Source organism: Macaca fascicularis, chromosome 7 (genome assembly GCF_037993035.2).
Source record: "Macaca fascicularis isolate 582-1 chromosome 7, T2T-MFA8v1.1".
NCBI classification, from domain to species: domain Eukaryota; kingdom Metazoa; phylum Chordata; class Mammalia; order Primates; family Cercopithecidae; genus Macaca; species Macaca fascicularis.
The window spans coordinates 44882161-44901853 of NC_088381.1; the positions used below are offsets into that span (position 1 = coordinate 44882161).

At 35.7% G+C, this 19693-nt stretch overlaps 1 protein-coding gene across 4 annotated transcripts in view; it reads left to right on the forward strand.

The window, feature by feature from the left end:
• Positions 1-19693, forward strand: part of PIAS1 (protein inhibitor of activated STAT 1) — a 140751-nt gene that overhangs the window by 84991 nt on the left and 36067 nt on the right. For 2 of the 4 annotated variants that reach the window (XM_065548108.2, XM_045395639.3), the window contains exons 3-7: positions 5253-5337; positions 5586-5633; positions 9088-9178; positions 9834-9968; positions 16811-16916. In XM_065548108.2, the coding sequence (XP_065404180.1) occupies positions 5253-5337; positions 5586-5633; positions 9088-9178; positions 9834-9968; positions 16811-16916 (465 nt within the window). Of the gene's footprint in view, positions 1-5252; positions 5338-5585; positions 5634-9087; positions 9179-9833; positions 9969-16810; positions 16917-17980; positions 18482-19693 lie in introns of those variants that run through there. The other 2 variants (XM_073996123.1, XM_073996124.1) reach the window with 2 other exon arrangements.

Here is a 19693-nt window from a genome sequence, read left to right on the forward strand (position 1 = left end):
ATGCTGACCAGGGTAGAGTGTTATCACTAGATGCATAAATTGCTGATGGTCTCATATGTAAAATAACCATTTGAAAAGCACTCTTGTGATGTGTCAAGATTCATAAAAATCTTCATACTTTCTGACCCTGAAATCTCACATCTGGGAATTGATCCAAAGAAAATAATAACCTGCCACCCTTCCAAAAAACAAACCTTTAAACCCAAAGATATTCACAGAGTTGTTTCAAATAGTGAAAAATTAGAAATAACCTAAATGACTAATCAGGGGAGTAATTAAAATGTTCATATGTCCCCTGAGAGAATACAATAATTAAAAATGGCAATAGAGACTGCAATTGAAAATGTAATAAGGGTAATTTTTTTAAAGCAAGCTTTCGTATTGTATCTACAGTTTGATGTAAGAATGACTGGAAGGAAATAGATTAAAAGTGATAAGAAGTTATAGTAAGAGGATAATAGGTAATTCTTTTCCAATTTTCTATGATCCAGTGTAATGCAAGGCTGCACTGGTAGAAGTACAGCACCGAGATCAAGAGAGCTAATAAACCTATGTTATGAGAGGAACATGAACTTTGGAGATAGGAGATGTACAGATTGAGTTCTAATTCTGATTTTTCTACTTAAAAATTTGAAGCCCTGACAAGTTAGTAATTACCCTGAACCTCAATTTCTTCATCTGAAAAATGGTCTGATGACATTGTCTTCATGATTATTGTATGGATTAACAATACTAGAAAGTAGTTAATAAAAGTAGTGTTCTTCTGACATCACATCTGGAAGAATACATCAATCAACTTACAAGCAACCTTAGATCTCAATGGCTAACAACTATTAGAAACAACCAAAGATTTGGGCCTGTAATCCCAGGACTTTGGGAGGCCAAGATGGGAGGATTCTTGAGGCCAGGTGTTCCAGTTCAGCCTGGGCAACATAGCAAGACCTCGTCTCTACAAAATAAAAAATAAAAAAACAAATAGCTGGCATGGTGGCACCCACTATTGTAGTGCCAGCTACTGTAGAGGCTGAGGCAGGAGGATTGCTTGAGCACAGGAGTTTGAGGCTGCAGTGAGCTATGATCATGCCACTGCACTCTAGCCTGGGCAACAGAGCAAAACACTGTCTCTAAAAAAGAAAGAAAAAATAAACAACCAAAGAAATAAAGCTTCTTTCCCACTTACGTTACTTAACTAGCTGCAGATTGTGGCTCTGCTATATGTTCTGTTTGCTCCGGGATCAAGGCAGAGGGGAAACAAAGATAGTAAAACCATAGGGTGCCTCTTAAAGAACTGCTTGTAAGTGGTACACTACCAGTCCTATTCATTGGCCAAGGGTAATGTCCATGGCCCTGAACATTATCCTCCCATTGGGATAGGCCAATACAGAAGGGCAACAACACATATTTTGAACAAATAATATGTGCTGTGACAGTGCTGTCCAGTTCTGTCACTTTATTAATTAATTAATTAATTAATTAATGAGACGGAGTTTCACTCTTGTTACCCAGGCTGGAGTGCAGTGGCGTGATGTGGGCTTTTTGCAGTCTCTGCTTCCCAGGTTCAAACTATTCTCCTGCCTCAGCCTCCCAGGTAGCTGGGATTACAGGCTCTCGCCACCACACCTGGCTAATTTTTGTATTTTTAGTAGAGACAGGGTTTCACCATGTTGGCCAGGTTGGTTTTGAACTCCTGACCTCAGATGATCCGCCTGCCTTGGTCTCCCAAAGTGCTGGGATTACAGGTGTGAGCCACCATGCCCAGCCAGTTCTGTCACCTTAATAAGAGTGTAACAACCTGGGGTACTTCTGGAGGAGGAAGATTTGGACAGTGAGTAATTCTGAAATCTTTACTAAAATACAGTTGGAAGAGTCATTGGAAAGGGAGGGGCATATTAAGTCTCTTCAAATATTTGAAGAATGGCTGTCACTGGATAGTGAGATTAGTTCGGTGCTGTGTGGCATCAGTGGGTGGAAGTTACAGCCTCATATATTTTGATTCAGTATAGTGGTAAGAAGAAAAGTGAGAAGAAAAAGAAATTATTGGTTGTTTTCAATATGTTACTTCATTTACATTCTTCAAAATAATCCTATCAGAGTGTGTATGTTTCCGTGTTTAAATATTGGAAGAAAAACTCAGAGTGAATGAATACCCAAGGTCACATGACACATAAGTGGCAAAACCGGTTTGGAATCCAGGTCTGTGTAATCTTGTCCCTTTCTACAATATTCTACTATTCTCTATTGGGCTGCAAGCATTTTTACAATTAAACTGTTCATCACCAGTCATCTTCTGCCTGACAAAGTAAAGGCCACATCTCCCACATGTCTAAAAGGGTTCAAACAGAGAATGAATGGAAAGGTTGAAAGGAAGGTTGAACTCTAGATCAACGATCTGCAAACTTACTTGATCATACTCTTAGCAAAGTACTTGTACATACTATATATGTAGCTTATACATCAACTACTGTACTCATATGTTATAAAACATATAGGACATTCCCAGTACAAAGAAATGATAAACATTTGGGATGATGTATATGCTAATTCCCTTGATCTGATCACTATATACTGTATGTATCAAAACATCACTGCGAACCCCATTAATATGTATAATTGTTGTCAGTTAATTTTTTCAATTATAGGAAAAATAAGAGTTTAGAAAGATTAAGATTTTATATAACATTTTAGTTTTTTTATAAATTAGATTTTAGGTTTTATGTAAAATCTCATCTTTATAAAACTTCTGTTTTGCAGATAGATACTTTTTTATGTATCCCTATGGATTGTCTTTTTTACCCATGGAACTGTATACCCCCAACATTGAAGGTCATTGTTTTGGATGATTTCGTAAGAGTCCTTTCAGTATGAAGATTCTGTAATTTGTCCAGAATTTTTCTGAAAGGGCTAGTGGTAGCTTAGTTCACTTTCAGAAAGGTTTTTAGATAGTTTTTTCTAAAACCAGAACTATAAAGACTTCACTATCGTTTGTAACAGCAATTAAGCCCAAAAACTACAAAGTGTGAAAGGTGCTCTTCTAGATAAATAGTAGCAACCCCATGAGTGTTACAATGTATATATAAAAGGAGATGGAAGTAGGGGCTATTATTAAGTAAGAAACCTGATTTTTATTTGTGACATAAGAAATAGCCTCATTATTTTAGTTATATCTTCTCTTTCTAAACCTATATATATCCAAAACTTACTGTAGTCATATATTCTAAAATGCATCTGAAATTTTGCCTAGAGAGTAATATGAATTTTTGGACTTGAGAAATTATTTTAGCACTTTTTAAAAATAGAGCCAAAGATTTAAATTAGGCTAAGTCTACTGGACTAAAATCTTGATAGAGATATATTCTCTAAGAAGCGAAGAAGTTAGTTACTTGCATTACCTGACAGAGGAAAATGTTAGCTGTTTTTCTACATTCTGGGCCTTAGTTATTGGCATTGCCAGGTTGATGCTTCACAATTAAGACAACTTTTTCTGTTAGTGACTGCTCCTTGGTGATAGATTCTTTAAGAAAAAGTCATCCCAGAACACATAAAGCAGAAAGCAAATCTGGCCTTTGAAAGATACTGTTAATGTTGAGATGGAATTCTAGATCAACAGTGCTCTTTTCTATTTCTTTCTCAATGATACGTTTGGTATCGACTTTCTGACATGACATACTGCAATTTGGTTGGTAGTTGCAAAGGAAATGTTTCTTGCAAGTATGATCAAACTCAGTTTAAGCAAGAGATTGAAACAACCAACTTCAGCTGCTTATTCAGCACAGGACTTAAGTGCCCCGGAGGCTGGGAGTTTCTTAATAATAACTCCTAGTGATCATTTTGTTCTAGAAAATTACCCTGGAAAAGTAGTATAAATAGTTTAATCTGCTATTTCTTAAATTTTTGTATTCCTTTACTCATTCAACAAATAAATAGTATTCAGTGCCTCCTTGTGCCAAGCACTGAGGACTCATTAGTGAGCAAAAAGGATATTAACCATGTTTTTAAAAAATGTATCTAACATGTACTAAAAGCCAAGGGATGTGGTGATGCATGCATGTAGTTCTACCTACTGAGAAGGTTGAGGCAGGAGGGTCACTTTGAGCCCAGGGGTTTGAGTTTGTGCTATGATGGTGCCACTGTACTCCAGCCTGGGCAACAGAGCAAGACCCTGTCTCTTAAAAAAACAAACAAACAAAAAGTCTAATGAAACTATTGTGGCTCATAACAGCATACTTCAGAAACCCCTGCTCTAGTCTGACTGTGCTTACCTACCTGCTTGCATGTGTTTGTCTTTCTTCCCACATCTCTTCCCCTCCCTCCCTCCCTTCCTTTCTTACTTAATTCTCTTCTTTTTTGTTTTGTTTTTTTTTTTTTTTTGAGGCGGAGTCTCGCTCTGTCGCCCAGGCTGGAGTGCAGTGGCCGGATCTCTGCTCGCTGCAAGCTCCGCCTCCCGGGTTCACGCCATTCTCCTGCCTCAGCCTCCTGAGTAGCTGGGACTACAGGCACCCGCCACCGCGCCTGGCTAATTTTTTGTATTTTAGTAGAGACGGGGTTTCACCGTGTTAGCCAGGATAGTCTCGATCTCCTGACCTCGTGATCCGCCCGCCTCGGCCTCCCAAAGTGCAGGGATTACAGGCATGAGCCACCGCAACCGGCCTGCTTCTCTTCTTTTACATCTCTTTTCCTTCTTTGAGTTAGTGACAATAAGCAAATTTTGAACTCATCTAAGATTAGGAGAAAAACTGTACGTGATATTTATTGTATAAAACTTGCATGGTGGAGTTAAACAGGAGATGATAAAATTCTTAATTTACTTTATAAACCAAATGTTACCTCACCTGTGCAGCTCTCAAGGTGGGTATGTTTGTTTCTTCTTCCAGAAACCGTGTCTCTTTAAATGGGTTTATATCATTCTATTTTAAATAAAATTCGTATGTTTTTATACAAGTGTGCTCTTTAGATGCAAATGTTTATATGATTAGAAAGATTTTCATTAGTCTTTCTTTGATTATGTATTGTTTGAATTTGAATCCTGATATGTTATTCTGGAATTAGCCATTTTTGTTTCTATTTCTGTTATGTTACAATTAGTGTATTTCTTATTTTTCAGTGCTTTAATTGCCTTGTTATCTAAACTCTAGAATATATACCAGTTAATTAAAGACATGTGAGTGTGTGGTTTGTTTTTGTTTTTGTTTTTTGCTTTTGTCTTTACTGGCAAATTTAAAGGTAATTGAAAGTATAATTCTTGTCTTCTTTAGCATCAGACAACAGTCAGCGCTTTCGAGAAACCTGTTTTGCGTTTGCCTTGACACCACAACAAGTGCAGCAAATCAGTAGTTCCATGTAAGTTGTCAGCAAGTGTAACTTGCAGTTTGACCTTTGAATCCAGTAGACTAGAATAAATGATTTTAAAAAACAGTGATTGGTGAGTTAGTATTTGTGTGTTGCAAATATTAGTAATGCAAATATAGTGTGTTAATTAAGAACAGTTATGGTAATTTGAAAAACTTTACTAGAGTAACAATGTCTTTGAATGAACTTTCATGCAAATACTTTAAAAGTAATTGTAATTCCTATTCTGTCTCTTCTAGGGACATTTCTGGGACCAAATGTGACTTCACAGTACAGGTCCAGTTAAGGTATAGTGCTGACTATAGGATATATTCAAAGTTTAAAAGATAATATTCCTTATCAGGAAGGGGAGATGGAAAAAATTTTTTAAGGAATAAGAGGAAATCTACCTGATTTTTCAGTAAGTGTATTGAAAGAATTAGGTTTAGATATTTGGGTGAGGGAAAACATTCTCCTGTTACGAGATATTCTAATTTTCATCCAGTTTAGATTTTTTCTCCCACCTGCCCACCCCCCAATTTAGATTTTAATATAGGAAGTCATGTTCTATATATCTAGCCATATTTGCCCTCAGTTGGTTGAGAAGCTCCTGCTAATGATATCTTACAATATCATATCAAGTTTTATGAAAGCATGGGCGTTATCTCCATAAGAGGCAAAGTACTGTGCATGAGGAATTAGTACTTAAGTCTACAGTATCTCATGGACTAACAAACACCGAAATACTCTAATTTGTTTTGTTCTATATTTTTAATAATTTAAATGTGCTCTAATTTAGGATCCATTTGAGACATCTCTTGAAAATTTTCAAAGACTTATGGGAAATTTTCCAACATGGGTTCACAACCCCTTATTCAGTTTGTTTTCTTAGCCCATTCATTTATTTTAGAATATCTAAGAAATCTTTTGTATTATTTCTCTCCCTTATATATCTCCCTTTTATATACATATATATATATCTCCCTTATATAAACCGTGCTTATATAAACCATCATATTATGCTTTTATTATTCAATTTCCCACCCTAAATGTCCACAGTGTTGCAATAGGGATGGAAGAGAAAATGTAAAACAGTTGTTTTCCTCAGTAAGCTGTTTTCCCTATAATTGTTGGGAGGATAAATCAAACAGATAGCCTTGTCTCAATAATCAGATACTAAGTTGTACGTACAAATTGCAAATACACTAGGAGGCTAAAAAAGGAATTAATCTAAAACACCTGTTCGGCACTTTATGGAATCCTGTGAAAACCTCTAATCTAAACTTTGAAATAATAAGGTAAAAACAGTGAGAAAGCAGAGTTGAAGTCGAAAGTTGAGTTGAAGATTCTAAAAAGGATATGACTATGCTTAATAGCTTTTATACCATAAAACAGTATGACAGGACCTTACCGCAGTAGACTAGTGATAATCTAAGTTTCAGTTTTGGAAGGCACTGCCGAAGATGATTCTGTATAAAAGGTATATTTTGTTTCGGCCAGATTGTGATAATGACTGAATAAATTAAAGGACAAAAATAAGATGTCTCCATAGTTAATTATGTATTGCTGTAGTCTACTTCCTGCCTCAACAGTTGACATTTTGCTTGTACTGATACTTGACATTATCCTTTAAATCAGTGGTTTTCAAACTTGTTGCATGGAGCCACCCTTAGGGCCTCATACTCTTCTGCCATCCTCCCCTTCTCCCTCCTCTTCTCTCCTAAACACATACACAGTCTGAACCAAAGTGGGGCTTCTTTTATCTCTTTTATCTGTTTTGCATGTTTGACTCTGGGTTAGTTTTCACTTGAAGACAGAGTCCCAAGACTAAAACAGAGTTTAAAAACCATAGCTTTAGAATAAAAGATCTAGTTACTAAGTATTTTGTATTAATACACATACATTCTTTAAAGCAGCAACAGGTGTGGTCCACATTTTGAAGTAAGGTTGTCTAGATAGATCAGCTATTATAATTCAGATTCCAAGGGAATCCATGACTGCTATTTTAATTGAAATTTATCTCCAGGACTTGGGGGGAAAAAAAAAAAAGAACCATGTTGTGTTATATTTGGTCGTTGTTAGGTGGTTCTTTGTGTTTTAATAAAATAGATCATTTCTCTCCCTGCCCCACATTGCTAGGTCTGCAACCATAGTATATTATTTAAGTTAGGAGTGTATGCCTATCTGCTATCCTAATTATAAGTGTTTATCTAAAGCATGAAAATAATTAGTTGAGAATTAGGATCCAAGTTTTCTCTGTTAGACACCTAGTCTGTTTTCATTTCTGTTGCGCCTCCCTGCTCCACTCCCTCTCTCTGCCCCATGAACCACTTCACAGAAACTTTCTGCTACTCCTTTTTTTTCTTTTTTCTCTTCAGTTCATTAGGGTGATTTAGATTAGTTGAATAGACACTGACTTGTCATTTAAATTACTCTTTTCCTGTAGGAAAGGGTTCAGGCAGCCAGGGTCCATGTTTTAAATTGATTTATGTGCATTGGAATAATTATTTTAAAACTGTGACATCCTCTTAACTGTTGCAGCATAAAGAATTAGCCTGTAATGGAAGGTTCTGCTGGGGTTAGGAGTGGTCCTGTGAGCTTTGACATCTGTTTGCTAAGTATATTTCTAGAAAATCTTTGTAGATCAGTGAATCTTAACTTTTTTATGGATCCCTGATCCCTTTGAAAATTTGATAGAAGCTGTGGATGGTTTCCCTGTAAAAATGAATATGTATATGTACTCGTAAAAGTTTACATATAAAATTGTTTTATTTTGTGCATTATCCCCATACTCAGATTTCATGGCCAGCAGGTTAAGAACCCCATACCACAGGTGTTGAGAGGAGTTGTTTGCACATGAGGAATATTTCACAGAATTTAGAGATAGGGTTCTCCATACTGTGTAACTCAGGGGTGCTATGAGCATTCTGTAACAGTGCAGTGAGCCTTAGATGTATATTGAGAATAGGAACTAATAAAGAATAAATGTCTTAAATAGCAAAATAATAATAAAAGTGAATAGACTGAGAATTTACGAATTATGTATCTATCCTTGATTTTTCCAAAAGACTGTGCATTTAATTTAGAAATATTTTTATAAGTTTCTAAAATAGTATTCTAAATTCATGTGGATATAACACAAATAATATTCAGTGTCTTCAGTTCTCAAAAAATAAGTAGTACTTTGGTTTACTGATCCTGGGGATGGACTTAAAAGCATTCTCAGTATTTTCTGCTAAGAACCAAGAAAGTGTTTCATAGGCAAATAAATTTAGAAAATACTGCATACAGGTGCTAGGTCTTCCTCTTAGAGATTTATAATGCTTATTAGCCTATTAAAGCTCCGAAAAGTTCTGTATTAAGGAAACTTAATTTAATTGTTTTGATTCAGAATTTCTTAATTTTATTTAACTAACGAGCCTTTCTTTTTTTCTTTTTAACACCTGTTAATCGCTGAAAAAGCTAGTGCTTCTCAGAACATGCTTAACCAAATAATTGGTTACCCAATCAAATAATTGGTTAACCAATATCACGAAGACAACTACAGGGTGATAGTCATGATTATCAAAACTTTACATTGACAGAATTATTTATTTTAAGCCTATTTACATATACTTATTAATTGGGTGAAAAGTCCAGTTTTTATAGTTTTCCCTTTTGGTTGTTTTTAAATTTACCATCTTTTAAATTTATCTACTGAACAATAATACTAACGAAGTCATCCTTTAATAAAGGAAATTAAACTTGTCCTTTATTGTTTAGGTTTTGTTTATCAGAAACCAGTTGTCCACAAGAAGATCACTTCCCACCCAATCTTTGTGTGAAAGTGAATACAAAACCTTGCAGCCTTCCAGTAAGTCCTAAAAACTATTTTTTAAAATTCATTGCCAACATAGCTATCAAATAAGTCATCACAGCTGTTGTTAAGTCATAGTTTTTCCTTAAGAAAACATTTTTATTTTGGATATATATTCCTGTGACTGGGTGAAACACTTGTACCAACTATGTACAGTTAGTAGCAGTAACATTAGCTTTGGGGTCATAGGATTTGAAGTTGAGTGTGGTAGCTTTAGTATTGTACTGGATTTTGGGGAGAAGTTTTTTCAACAGAGTCTCAGCTGTGTTCATGTGAGTCTATAAGCCTGTGGTAGAAAGGAGATTTGAAGAATGCTGTCTTAAACAGGAAGTAGGGGTGAGGACTGTTTCTGGTGCCCTTGAAATACTCCTCATATACCTGTCTAAGCTTGTTATGAATTTGTCCTGATTTTTAAATTTAAGAGACTTTGAATTTTCATCACTAATATTTTTCTCAGGTTTACTACAAGGAGAATATAAGGTTGTTTGGAAAAATAATAACACAAGAAACTTGTAAATGTTTGCTTCTGTGCTTTTTAATGAAAACATTCGTATTTTCTAGTATGTAGTTTGTAAGGGTTTTTTTCTTAAGGAATGGAAGTCAAAATGATTGTGGAAATAATAAGTATAAATAAATTATATTTCATTTTTAGGGTTACCTTCCACCTACAAAAAATGGCGTGGAACCAAAGCGACCCAGCCGACCAATTAATATCACCTCACTTGTCCGACTGTCCACAACAGTACCAAACACCATTGTTGTTTCTTGGACTGCAGAAATTGGAAGAGTAAGGAAATTTTTGTTTCTACCAGATTTTTGTATTATAAGGAGGGGTTAATCACCATGCCTACCTGAATTTATATGTAAATTATGTAAAATGAGCTGCAAAAGGATTTATTTTTGTCTCACAATGAATTTTCAACAGGTTTCCATTTGAAAAATGGGATTATGAAGTATCCAGTATTTTATAACCTGGCCCTTTTACTCAACAATTGATCATAAATGTCCTCCTGTATAATTACATGTTCTTCTGCATTATTTTAAGTGATGATATCATATTCCAATATGAATATGCCATAAATTTGCCTGTTCCCTACTATTGAGCATGTTACTTGATTTATTGATTGATTCATTGGTATGTCAGAGAACATTTTGAAGACCATCTTAGTAGCTATAACTTTGCATACATATATCATAATTTCATTAGGGTAAATTCTCAGAAGTGGGATTGCTGAGTCAAAGAGCATACAGAATTTTAAGAAATTTTGTGTACATTGACAGATTACCTTTTCCAAAGATGATGTACAAATTTATTCTCTGACTTTCAGTGTTTATTTGCGTGCTCGTTAACACTATTATCTTCTTTGAAATTTTTACCAATTCTGTTAGGTAAATAATGCCACCACTGTGTTTTAATTAGTACTTTTTTCATTATTACTGAGATTGAATATGTTTTATATTTGTGATTATTTACATTTTAAAACTGTATCCATGTCTATTTCTCTGTTGCTGTTTTTGTTATTGATTATGAGATCTTCATATAGTAAAACTTAATTCTGTTTCATGTTACAAATATTTGTTTCCAGTTTGTTTGCCTTTTATTTTTATCTTGTTATTTAATATGCAGAATATTATTAATATTATTTAATATTGGCTACACAAAGCTTTTGTGTAGCTCATCTCCACCATGCTTTGCCTATCTGTCCTTCCCAATCTATGGAATTATTTGTTTGTTTTCTTCTAGACTTAAGGTTTCATATTTTGCCTTTAAATATTTAGTTCATATTAAATATATGTGTGGTGCAAGGTAAAAATTGCTTTCTTTCACTTTTTAAATAGCCGATTCTAACACCGTTAACCAAATAAATGTTGATTCTGATGCCACCATGGTTGCATATTTGATTTTTACATATCCTGAGTATGTTTCTGACCTTTTTCTATATTGTTTCTTAGTCTAGCATTCTTTTTTGGGACAGTTTTCATGGTATGAACTCATAGGTATCCACCAGTTCATTTGAAATTTATTGAATGCTTACCATGTGCCATATACTGTACTCAAAACTGGCAGTACCATAGGGAGGGAAAAAAGCTCATTTTCATGAGGCCTGTGATCTAGGGGCCTGGTGGACACACACAAAGAATGTGAACCTACTTACAAGTACTATAATAGAGAGGCACATGGTGATTTTACAGTGTGTCAAAGGGCACTTTGAATGAGAGAGAGCAGTCAGGGAGGGCTTCCCTGAGGAAGTAGTGGCTGAGCCAAGAGCTAAGAGAAGAGTAGGAATCAGGTGAAAGGTTCAGAGGAAACTACCCACACAACAGCCCAGTGGTAGGAGTCAGCCTGGTTTTTACAAGAAGCTGAGAGGGATTCACTGACTAGAGTGCAGAGAATGGGGAAGAGCGGTATATGACATGTGGCTAGAGGGGTAAGATAGGACTAAACCATTAGGGCATTGTAGGTAATGTTAAAGTTAAGGATTTTCTTTTTCTTTTTTTCTTTTTCTTTTTCTTTTTTTTTTTTTTTTGGAGACAGAGTCTCACTCTGTTGCCCAGGCTGGGGTACAGTGGCGTGATCTCAGCTCATTGCAACCTCCGTCCCCTAGTTTCAAGCGATTCTCCTGCCACAGCCTCCCAAGTAGCTGGGATTACAGGCGCCTGCCATTGCACCCAGCTAATTTTTGTATTTTTAGTAGAGACGGGGCTTCACCATCTTAGCCAGGCTGGTCTTGAGCTCCTGACCTTATGATCCACCTGCTGTGGCCTCCCAAAGTGCTGGGATTACAGGCGCGAGCCACTGCACCTGGCCAGGATTTTCTCTTTTTAACCAGAAAGTTTATAGTGCTGTATTTCTTTTTAGAAAAGATCACTCTTTGGAGTAGTAAATAGTTTAAATGGAGGCCAGAATCATGCAGAAGGACATCTCTTAGGAGCCAGCTCTTGTGAAAGTATTAGTGAAATAGTATCTTTGTCTAGAGTGGTAGCAGTAGAAATGGAGGTAAGTAGGGGCATCTGCAGGATTAAGTGATGAATTGAAAGTTGAGGGCTAAGAGAAAGGGAGATGTCACTGATGAGTCCTTGGTTTCTTGGTGGGTAGCTAGGCAAATGATACTACTGCTGAGATAGAGGAAACACTGGAAAAGGACTGAGTGTGGGTGTGTTTTGTTTTGTTTTGCTTTGAAGAATGGGCATTGGCATTGGAGGACGAGATGGAGAAAATAATGAATTTACTTTTGAAACTTTTGAGTTTGAAATGCCTGTGAGACATCCTGAATAGGCAGTGGGGCAGATAGGCTTAAAGGATACATTTGGGATAGAGGGAAAAAATGTGTGAGTCATCTGCACATTGATGGTTATTGGAACCACACTGGCAGGGCTGACATTGATTCTCCTGCATTACTTTTTTTTTTTACATTCATTCTTCCAGATAAAGTAGAATTACTTTATCGCATTTTTCCCCTCCCTCCTGTACCCCACTTGCACGTCTTTCTGAGAATTTGGATGAGATTTCTTTAAAGTTATAGTTTAAGTTAGGGAGAATTTATTTACAATGTTTAATATAACCATTCTAGGAACTGTATTTTCAAATCCTCTTTTATGTTCCTCAGCAATTTAATAGGTTTCCTACAATTCCTGCATATTTTTTGCTAATTCCTATGTTGGTTGTTATTATTACTGCTATTATAAAAAGAGATCTTTTTTCTGTTGTATTTTCAAAGAATTTATTTATTGTTGGTTTACTTAAAACTAGTTATTTTAAATATTTATTTCATAGCTAAATTCATATATCAGTTCTGTTGGCTTTTTAGATGATTTATTGGTATTTCTACATTAGCAGTTTTGAGTTTGAGGTATGTCATACAAATTATATTACCTTAATACTTCTGTCATTTATTTCTTGTTCTACTACCTAGAACTTTGTAAACAGTGTTAAACAATGCAGGCACTAGTGGACATATTTGCCTTGCTCCTTATGTTAATGAGAATACTGCTACTGTTAAAACATTATTATGATGTTGCTATTAATTTTGATAGAACTTTATTATATCAATGATGTATTTCTATATTTCTCTTTTACTGGATATTTTTGTTAGAAATGGGATTTTGAATTATATCAAAATTCTTTTTGACATCTCTCAGGGTTATATTTTTTTCCTTTAACTCATGTGTCACCATTAGGTTTTTAAAATATTTTAAATATTTTATTTCTAGTATACCTTGGAGTTCCCTTTTTACCGCTTTTTGAGGAAAGTTTTGTTTTTGTGTATGAAAAGAATAGCTCACTAAGGGAGAAGGGGAGTGTTTTTGGTGAAATAGGAAAGAAGTCAAACTGTAGGAGAGGAGGGGAATATGGCTGCTGATAAATAGCACTAGAGGAGAGGGGGAAATACTCTTCCATAGGAAGGCTTCCAAACTACAAAGATTTGAAGATATTTTTCTGGGGAAGTAAAACACTAAATCAACATTATTTTCCAAAGCCCAGAAAATAACTTAATAGATTGTTTTTAGATTACTGTTTTAATTCAGCTTGTGAAGATATTCTGAATAGTTCCTGTAGAGTATCTTACTATTTTGCAGATACCTTTGTATAGTTGGTTGCCAGTGAGAAATGTTGCAACTATGTCTTTTCAAATGAAATAAATAGGAGAGCTAGTATAGTGCCTGAAAGAAATAAGTGAGTTACATTGTAACTTCTTCCTCTACCTCAGTGTAATCACTGCTTCTAGCATTTGTTAAACTCTCATTATTTGTAGAGAAATTATTTAGATTTAGGTTTAGTATCCCTAATCTGAAAGTCTGAAATCAAGATACTCTAAAATTCAAAACAGGATGCTCAAAGGAGATACTTGTTTGAGCATTTCAGACTTCAGATTTTCAGATTAGGGATGCTGAACTGGTAAGGATAATGCAGATATTCTAAAATCTGGAAGAAAAAAAAAATTCAGAGTCCAAAATACTTACAGTCCCAACCATTTCAGATCAGGGATACTCAACTTGTACCAGTGTAAGGGGCACATAATGAATAGAGTATATTTCAATTATAGAGAAAGCATTTCATGAACTTCACAAATAATTTTTAAGACTTTTGAAAAAGCAATAGACAAAAACATCAGTATAATACAATATAATATAATATATATCAGTAGTTGGAATTAGTATTTGAAGGATTAGCAGGAACAATAAAATACTGTCTACCTAGAAAAGAATCTCTGTCACTATTAAGCTTTGGTGGGTTTTTTTGCAGCTGAAGTTCACTCATTCATATGATGTAAAATTTTCATTTTATATTACCGGTACAAGTGGCATTTGTTAGTACCACATTCTTTTTGCTGCTTTTTTTTTCTATTTGGTTACATGTTTCAACTAGAGTGAACATACCTTTTTACTGAACTTGTTGCGGTTTCTGCTTGATCTCTTCTTAAGTGTTTATATAAAGCCTAAGGGTAATTCCAAGTTCTGAAGATTCAAGTTGTCAATACATAGTTTCACATTGTTAATTAACATTTCTCCAGTTTCTATCATGCTTGAAGCATTAAACAAGTAAATAATAATGGTGAATAAGAGTTTTTTCTAAAAGAAGCTTTTCAGTTGGACCCAGTGACTTACGCCTGTAATCCCAGCACTTTGGGAGGCTGAGGCATGTGGATCACTTGAGGTCAGGCGTTCAAGACCAGCCTAGCCAACATGGTGAAACCCCGTCTCTACTAAAAAAAACCCACAAAAATTAGCCAGGTATGGTGGTGCACACTTGGAGTCCCAGCTACTTGGGAGGCTGAGGCAGGAGAATCATTTGAACCCAGGAGGTGGAGGTTGCAGGGAGCCAAGATTGCGCCAGTGCACTCCAGCCTGGGTGACAGAGCAAGACTCTGTCTCAAGTTAAATAAATAAATAAATAAATAAATAATAAAGCTTGTCAATGCTATATCAGATTAGTATGTTGTATGCTCTAAAACTTAGGAAAGTTTTTTTTTTTGTTTTTTTTTTTTTTGTTTTTTTTTTGTAGAGTCTTGCTCTGTCACCCAGGCTGGAGTGCAGTGGCACCATCTTGACTCACTGCAAGCTCCGCCTCCCAGGTTCATGCCATTCTCCTGCCTTAGCCTCCCAAGTAGCTGGGACTACAGGCGCATGCCACCACACCTGGCTAGTTTTTTGTATTTTTAGTAGAGACGAGGTTTTACCACGTTAGTCGGAATGGTCCTGATCTCTTGATCTCGTGATCCGCCTGCCTTGGCCTCCCAAAGTGCTGGGATTACAGGTGTGAGTCACTGCTCCTGGCTGGGAAAGTTTTCATGTTTCATGTTACTTGTTCCTCATTAATGTGAAATTTATTAATGAAAGTAAATTAGCTTTTTTGACACTTCTTTTTCCTGCCTCTCAGAAAATGCGTAGCATGTGAACACAGATAGCTTTCTGAACTTTAAATAAAAATATGACCTTTCAGAGAGTATTGTAAGATATTTTCTGTCAAAAGAGGAGAGTGCATTAAGTTCCTTGTCTTAATATTCCCGCCCTTTCCCCTTGGTTTCTAGTGTCTGCTCTGTCATCAAGCAGTTGCCTAATCATGAGCAGATTGCATAATCTTTTTGTGCCTCAGTTTCATCAGCCCTTCACTTAGAAAAAGTCACCTATCCTACCTATATCTTAATAGGCCTTCTGCAAAGTTTAAATGAAGTTGGCAGTGTATGTTAAGAATGCTTTGAAAAGTGTGTGTAGCTATAAAATATAAGATGGCAGCAATTATTTTCCTTTTACTTCTTGTCAAGTCTCTTGATCTTCCTCTTGATCCCAGCACCAAATAGAAAGTGATCCTTCTCATTTAGATCTCCTTCCTACCCTTCATGAACCTCAGCCATCTTTTCTTTCTCTTATCCAACCATGTACCCTTCACATAGCCTTAACTTGTTGGTTAGCTGTTTCTTTGGTTTGGGTTTTTTTTTTATTTTTATATTTTTTTGTCCCCTTCTCCCTCTGTCATCTCTGGGTAGTCCCTCTGCTGGTAATGGATATTCATCTGTTCATTTGCCAAACCAGCAGCTTCTCTTTGAAAACCTTCTTTACTATTCCCTCTGCTTGTTGTGATAATGGCCCAAGTATAATCTTTTCAAGAGCTAGTTGAAGGCATAGAGAAAGGTTAAAAGGTATAAATTAGGAAGTCCATCTCATTTAATTTTTTTTAAAAAATAGATACTATTTTAGATATATCTGTTACCTACTAAATATGGTTTATAACTTTGACATCTTATTGTCTTTGGCTTATACTTAGTCTTAACAGTACTCTTTCATGTAAGTGCCTTAAATTCATTAGCTTCAAGTATAGGTAATATTAAATCCAGGACAGACCTGGGTTTTAATTCTAGGTTTGTTACTTGAAAATTGCAAAATTAGGGCAAGTTCTTTTACTTCTATATACTTCAGTTTCCTCATCCGTAAAACCAGGTTTATGATCATCTCAACAGCTTTTTGATCAGGATTAAATGAATTACTGTTCATGAAAACGCCTAAGACAGTGCTGGACACACAGGTGTTTTAAGAAGTGTTAGTTTTCTTTTCCTATCATGGTGAGATTAAAATAGATGTACTGTTTACTTACATATGTTGTTTGTTTTCTACATCTTTTTTTTTTTCCAGAACTATTCCATGGCAGTATATCTTGTAAAACAGTTGTCCTCAACAGTTCTTCTTCAGAGGTTACGAGCAAAGGGAATAAGGAATCCGGATCATTCTAGAGCTTTAAGTACGTATGATAAACTTATTTCACTTATTCAGCTAACTATTTTGTCAAAGGTTAGAGTAGTATTTTCTCAACTCAAGAAATTTTAGAATTTGTTTTTTCACTGGAACCTGTTGTAGAGGATTAAAAACACTGAGAACCTTCTGGCTTGTAAAACAAGACCTTAGAGTAGTTCTGATATCTTTGTCATGAACTATATTTTATAATCTATATTTTACTAATCTTAAAATTAACTTTGTGAAGTGAGTGCATGAACATGGAAGAATATTTTTCTACAACTTCATAAAATCAATGTTTAAGGAATTCTGGGAAATGGGAAGGGCATCTTGGCATAAATTTCAAGAAAGTTATTTTAGATTGGAGGTTTATCCAGGAAAAATATACAGAGTTGTATCATTGCCTCACTCCTGCATTTACAAAGTGAAGAGAGCCAGTGGGGTGGTAGAAATAATAATGACATGAGTTCTGCCATTAATCAATTATATGACTGTGGACAAGTAACGCTGCTTCTGAGTTTCATCTTCCTCATCTGTAACAAGAAGTTTATGCCATGTGATTTCTAATGCTTCTTCAGAGTCTGAGTTCATATGTGTGAATTACTGGATGGTTTGTTTTGATACGTTGAATTTGAGATTCAAGGTCTACAAATGGAGCTATGCTGACCTCTGTTTTTGAGGGTTAAGGTCAGAGGGTTTGGCCTTTCCAAAGAGGTGAACTAAGTTCTTCGTTTATTCTTTTATTTGTAAGAGGTGGGGGCCGAGTGGATTTAGGGATGAGGGCTGGGGACTTAGGAACAAAACTTATATAGGCAGGTGTTAGATAACTATCCTGAAAGGACTTTTGATGTGAGCTGATTAATGAAGCCCATTATCAGACTTGTACTTAGGAACACTCTGGTGAAAGGAACTAAGATAATAACAGCTTTCCTTTTGTAGCATAGCTTTTATCCCTTTCTGTAACTTATTTCTGTGGCAGAGTAAAAGATCCCACTACCCCTGAATATCAATATACCCTTAATAGTTCATTGAAGAATTTTTCTGTATTAAAATGGTCCTTTAAAAATGCAGCTAATCCTGAATCAATGGGAGCACACTTTGGGCTAATGCCTCTGTAGGCATGCATTGACAGATGATGGAGACCTAGAAGGACAGCACTGATTTGGGATCTGCGGGAGTGGAGGCACCATTTGGCAGGGACAAGAAGATGGTGGGGATCCTGAAAGAAAAGACAGACATCTGCCTTGAAGGAGAGTATAAGATACCTTCTCTTCTATCACAATCTTGCTGAAGTTATTCCTGGTCATTCTACTGAGAATCTTCATATTTGCCTCACAATACCAGAATCTCAGCCCGTCAGAAAGCAAAGAATTATGTGAGCCTGTATGGAAGAGGGAATACCAAGAAATAAGGCAGATAAAGTTATTTAATAGTAACAACAGCAACAACAACGATAGGGCCAACTGTCTTTGCTCAAGCTGTTAACTCTTCTCCACTTGTAGCTATAGCACCACCTGGAGGGAGAGTGGGAATGTGAGTCTGGAATTGAATTATTTTATTTTCTCCGAAAAACCACTATTAGCTACCATTAAGCAGCAAAAACTGTTTAATTCAAAAGCTGTTTCTACTCTGATATACTGATGGATGTGGAGAATACCTGTACACTGGATGAGATTTTTGTGGAAATTGATACCTTACCTTATTGGCCAGAGAAGCCAGTGGAATATTAATTTGGATCCCACCAGTAAGAAATTTGTTGTAATTTACTAAAAAGCAGGTTATCTACCTTTACCTATATGCTGCCTGTAAAAAAAAAAAAAAAAAAAACTTTCCCAACAAATTATGTAATTAAAATTCTGTTTACAATAACTTGACAAAAGGAAATGTCAGGTATCTCAGGTGTTTTTAAAGAATCAAATTACTTACAAATATGTTCCTTGTAAGTCATTCTTAATAAAATAAGTTCTTCTAGCAAAGTTTTAATAGTCAAGCCAGACACTCTTATGTTCTTGAAAGAATAAAGTTGCTGTTATTGAGACTTTTCGCAGAGAAATCCATTCTCTGATTCATTTGATTTAGTAGGATTTTGTCTTGCAGTTTCTACCTTTGTGTAGAGTTGTCCCCTCACAACTATCAAAACAGTCTTTTACCAACTCTTAATCAAGTTTCTTTCTCCTCTTCCTTCTCCCTTCAGCAGTTATTTCAAGCCTTAGCCATAATCTACTCAAACACTGTCCCCCTCCCTCAGCACTCTGCCAATGCACGAAAATTGGGGCTACAAGATGTGAATTACCTAAACCACCCATTTCTTCCTTAATCTCAGTGCCACCATAATTACTTTTTGGCTTATCTACATTTGTGCCCAGTCCTCACTTTATTTCCTTCAGTGTCAAGAGGAAATGTCCCTTTCCCTGCTCCAAGTTAATCTTTTATTCATTTATTCTTTTCATTCAAGAAATTGTATTAAGAGTCTACTGTGTTCCAGGCACAGGAGAATACAACATTAAACAAGACACATACCATCTCTGCATCCCCCAGAAGTTTGCAGTCTGGTAAGAAAGACAGGCATTAAATAATTGCACAAGTCATTAATGAGTTAAAGTTTTGACATGTGCCTTGAAGAAGATAGACAGGGAACTCTGTAGAGGTACAATAGGGGAACATAGTCCTCTCTGGTGTTGTGATACTTAAGGCAAGATTATAAGTATGAGGAGAAGTTAAGCTCCAAGATAGGAACAGAGTATGTCAGGAGAAAAGGCCAGTGCAGCTGGAATAGAGAGAGCC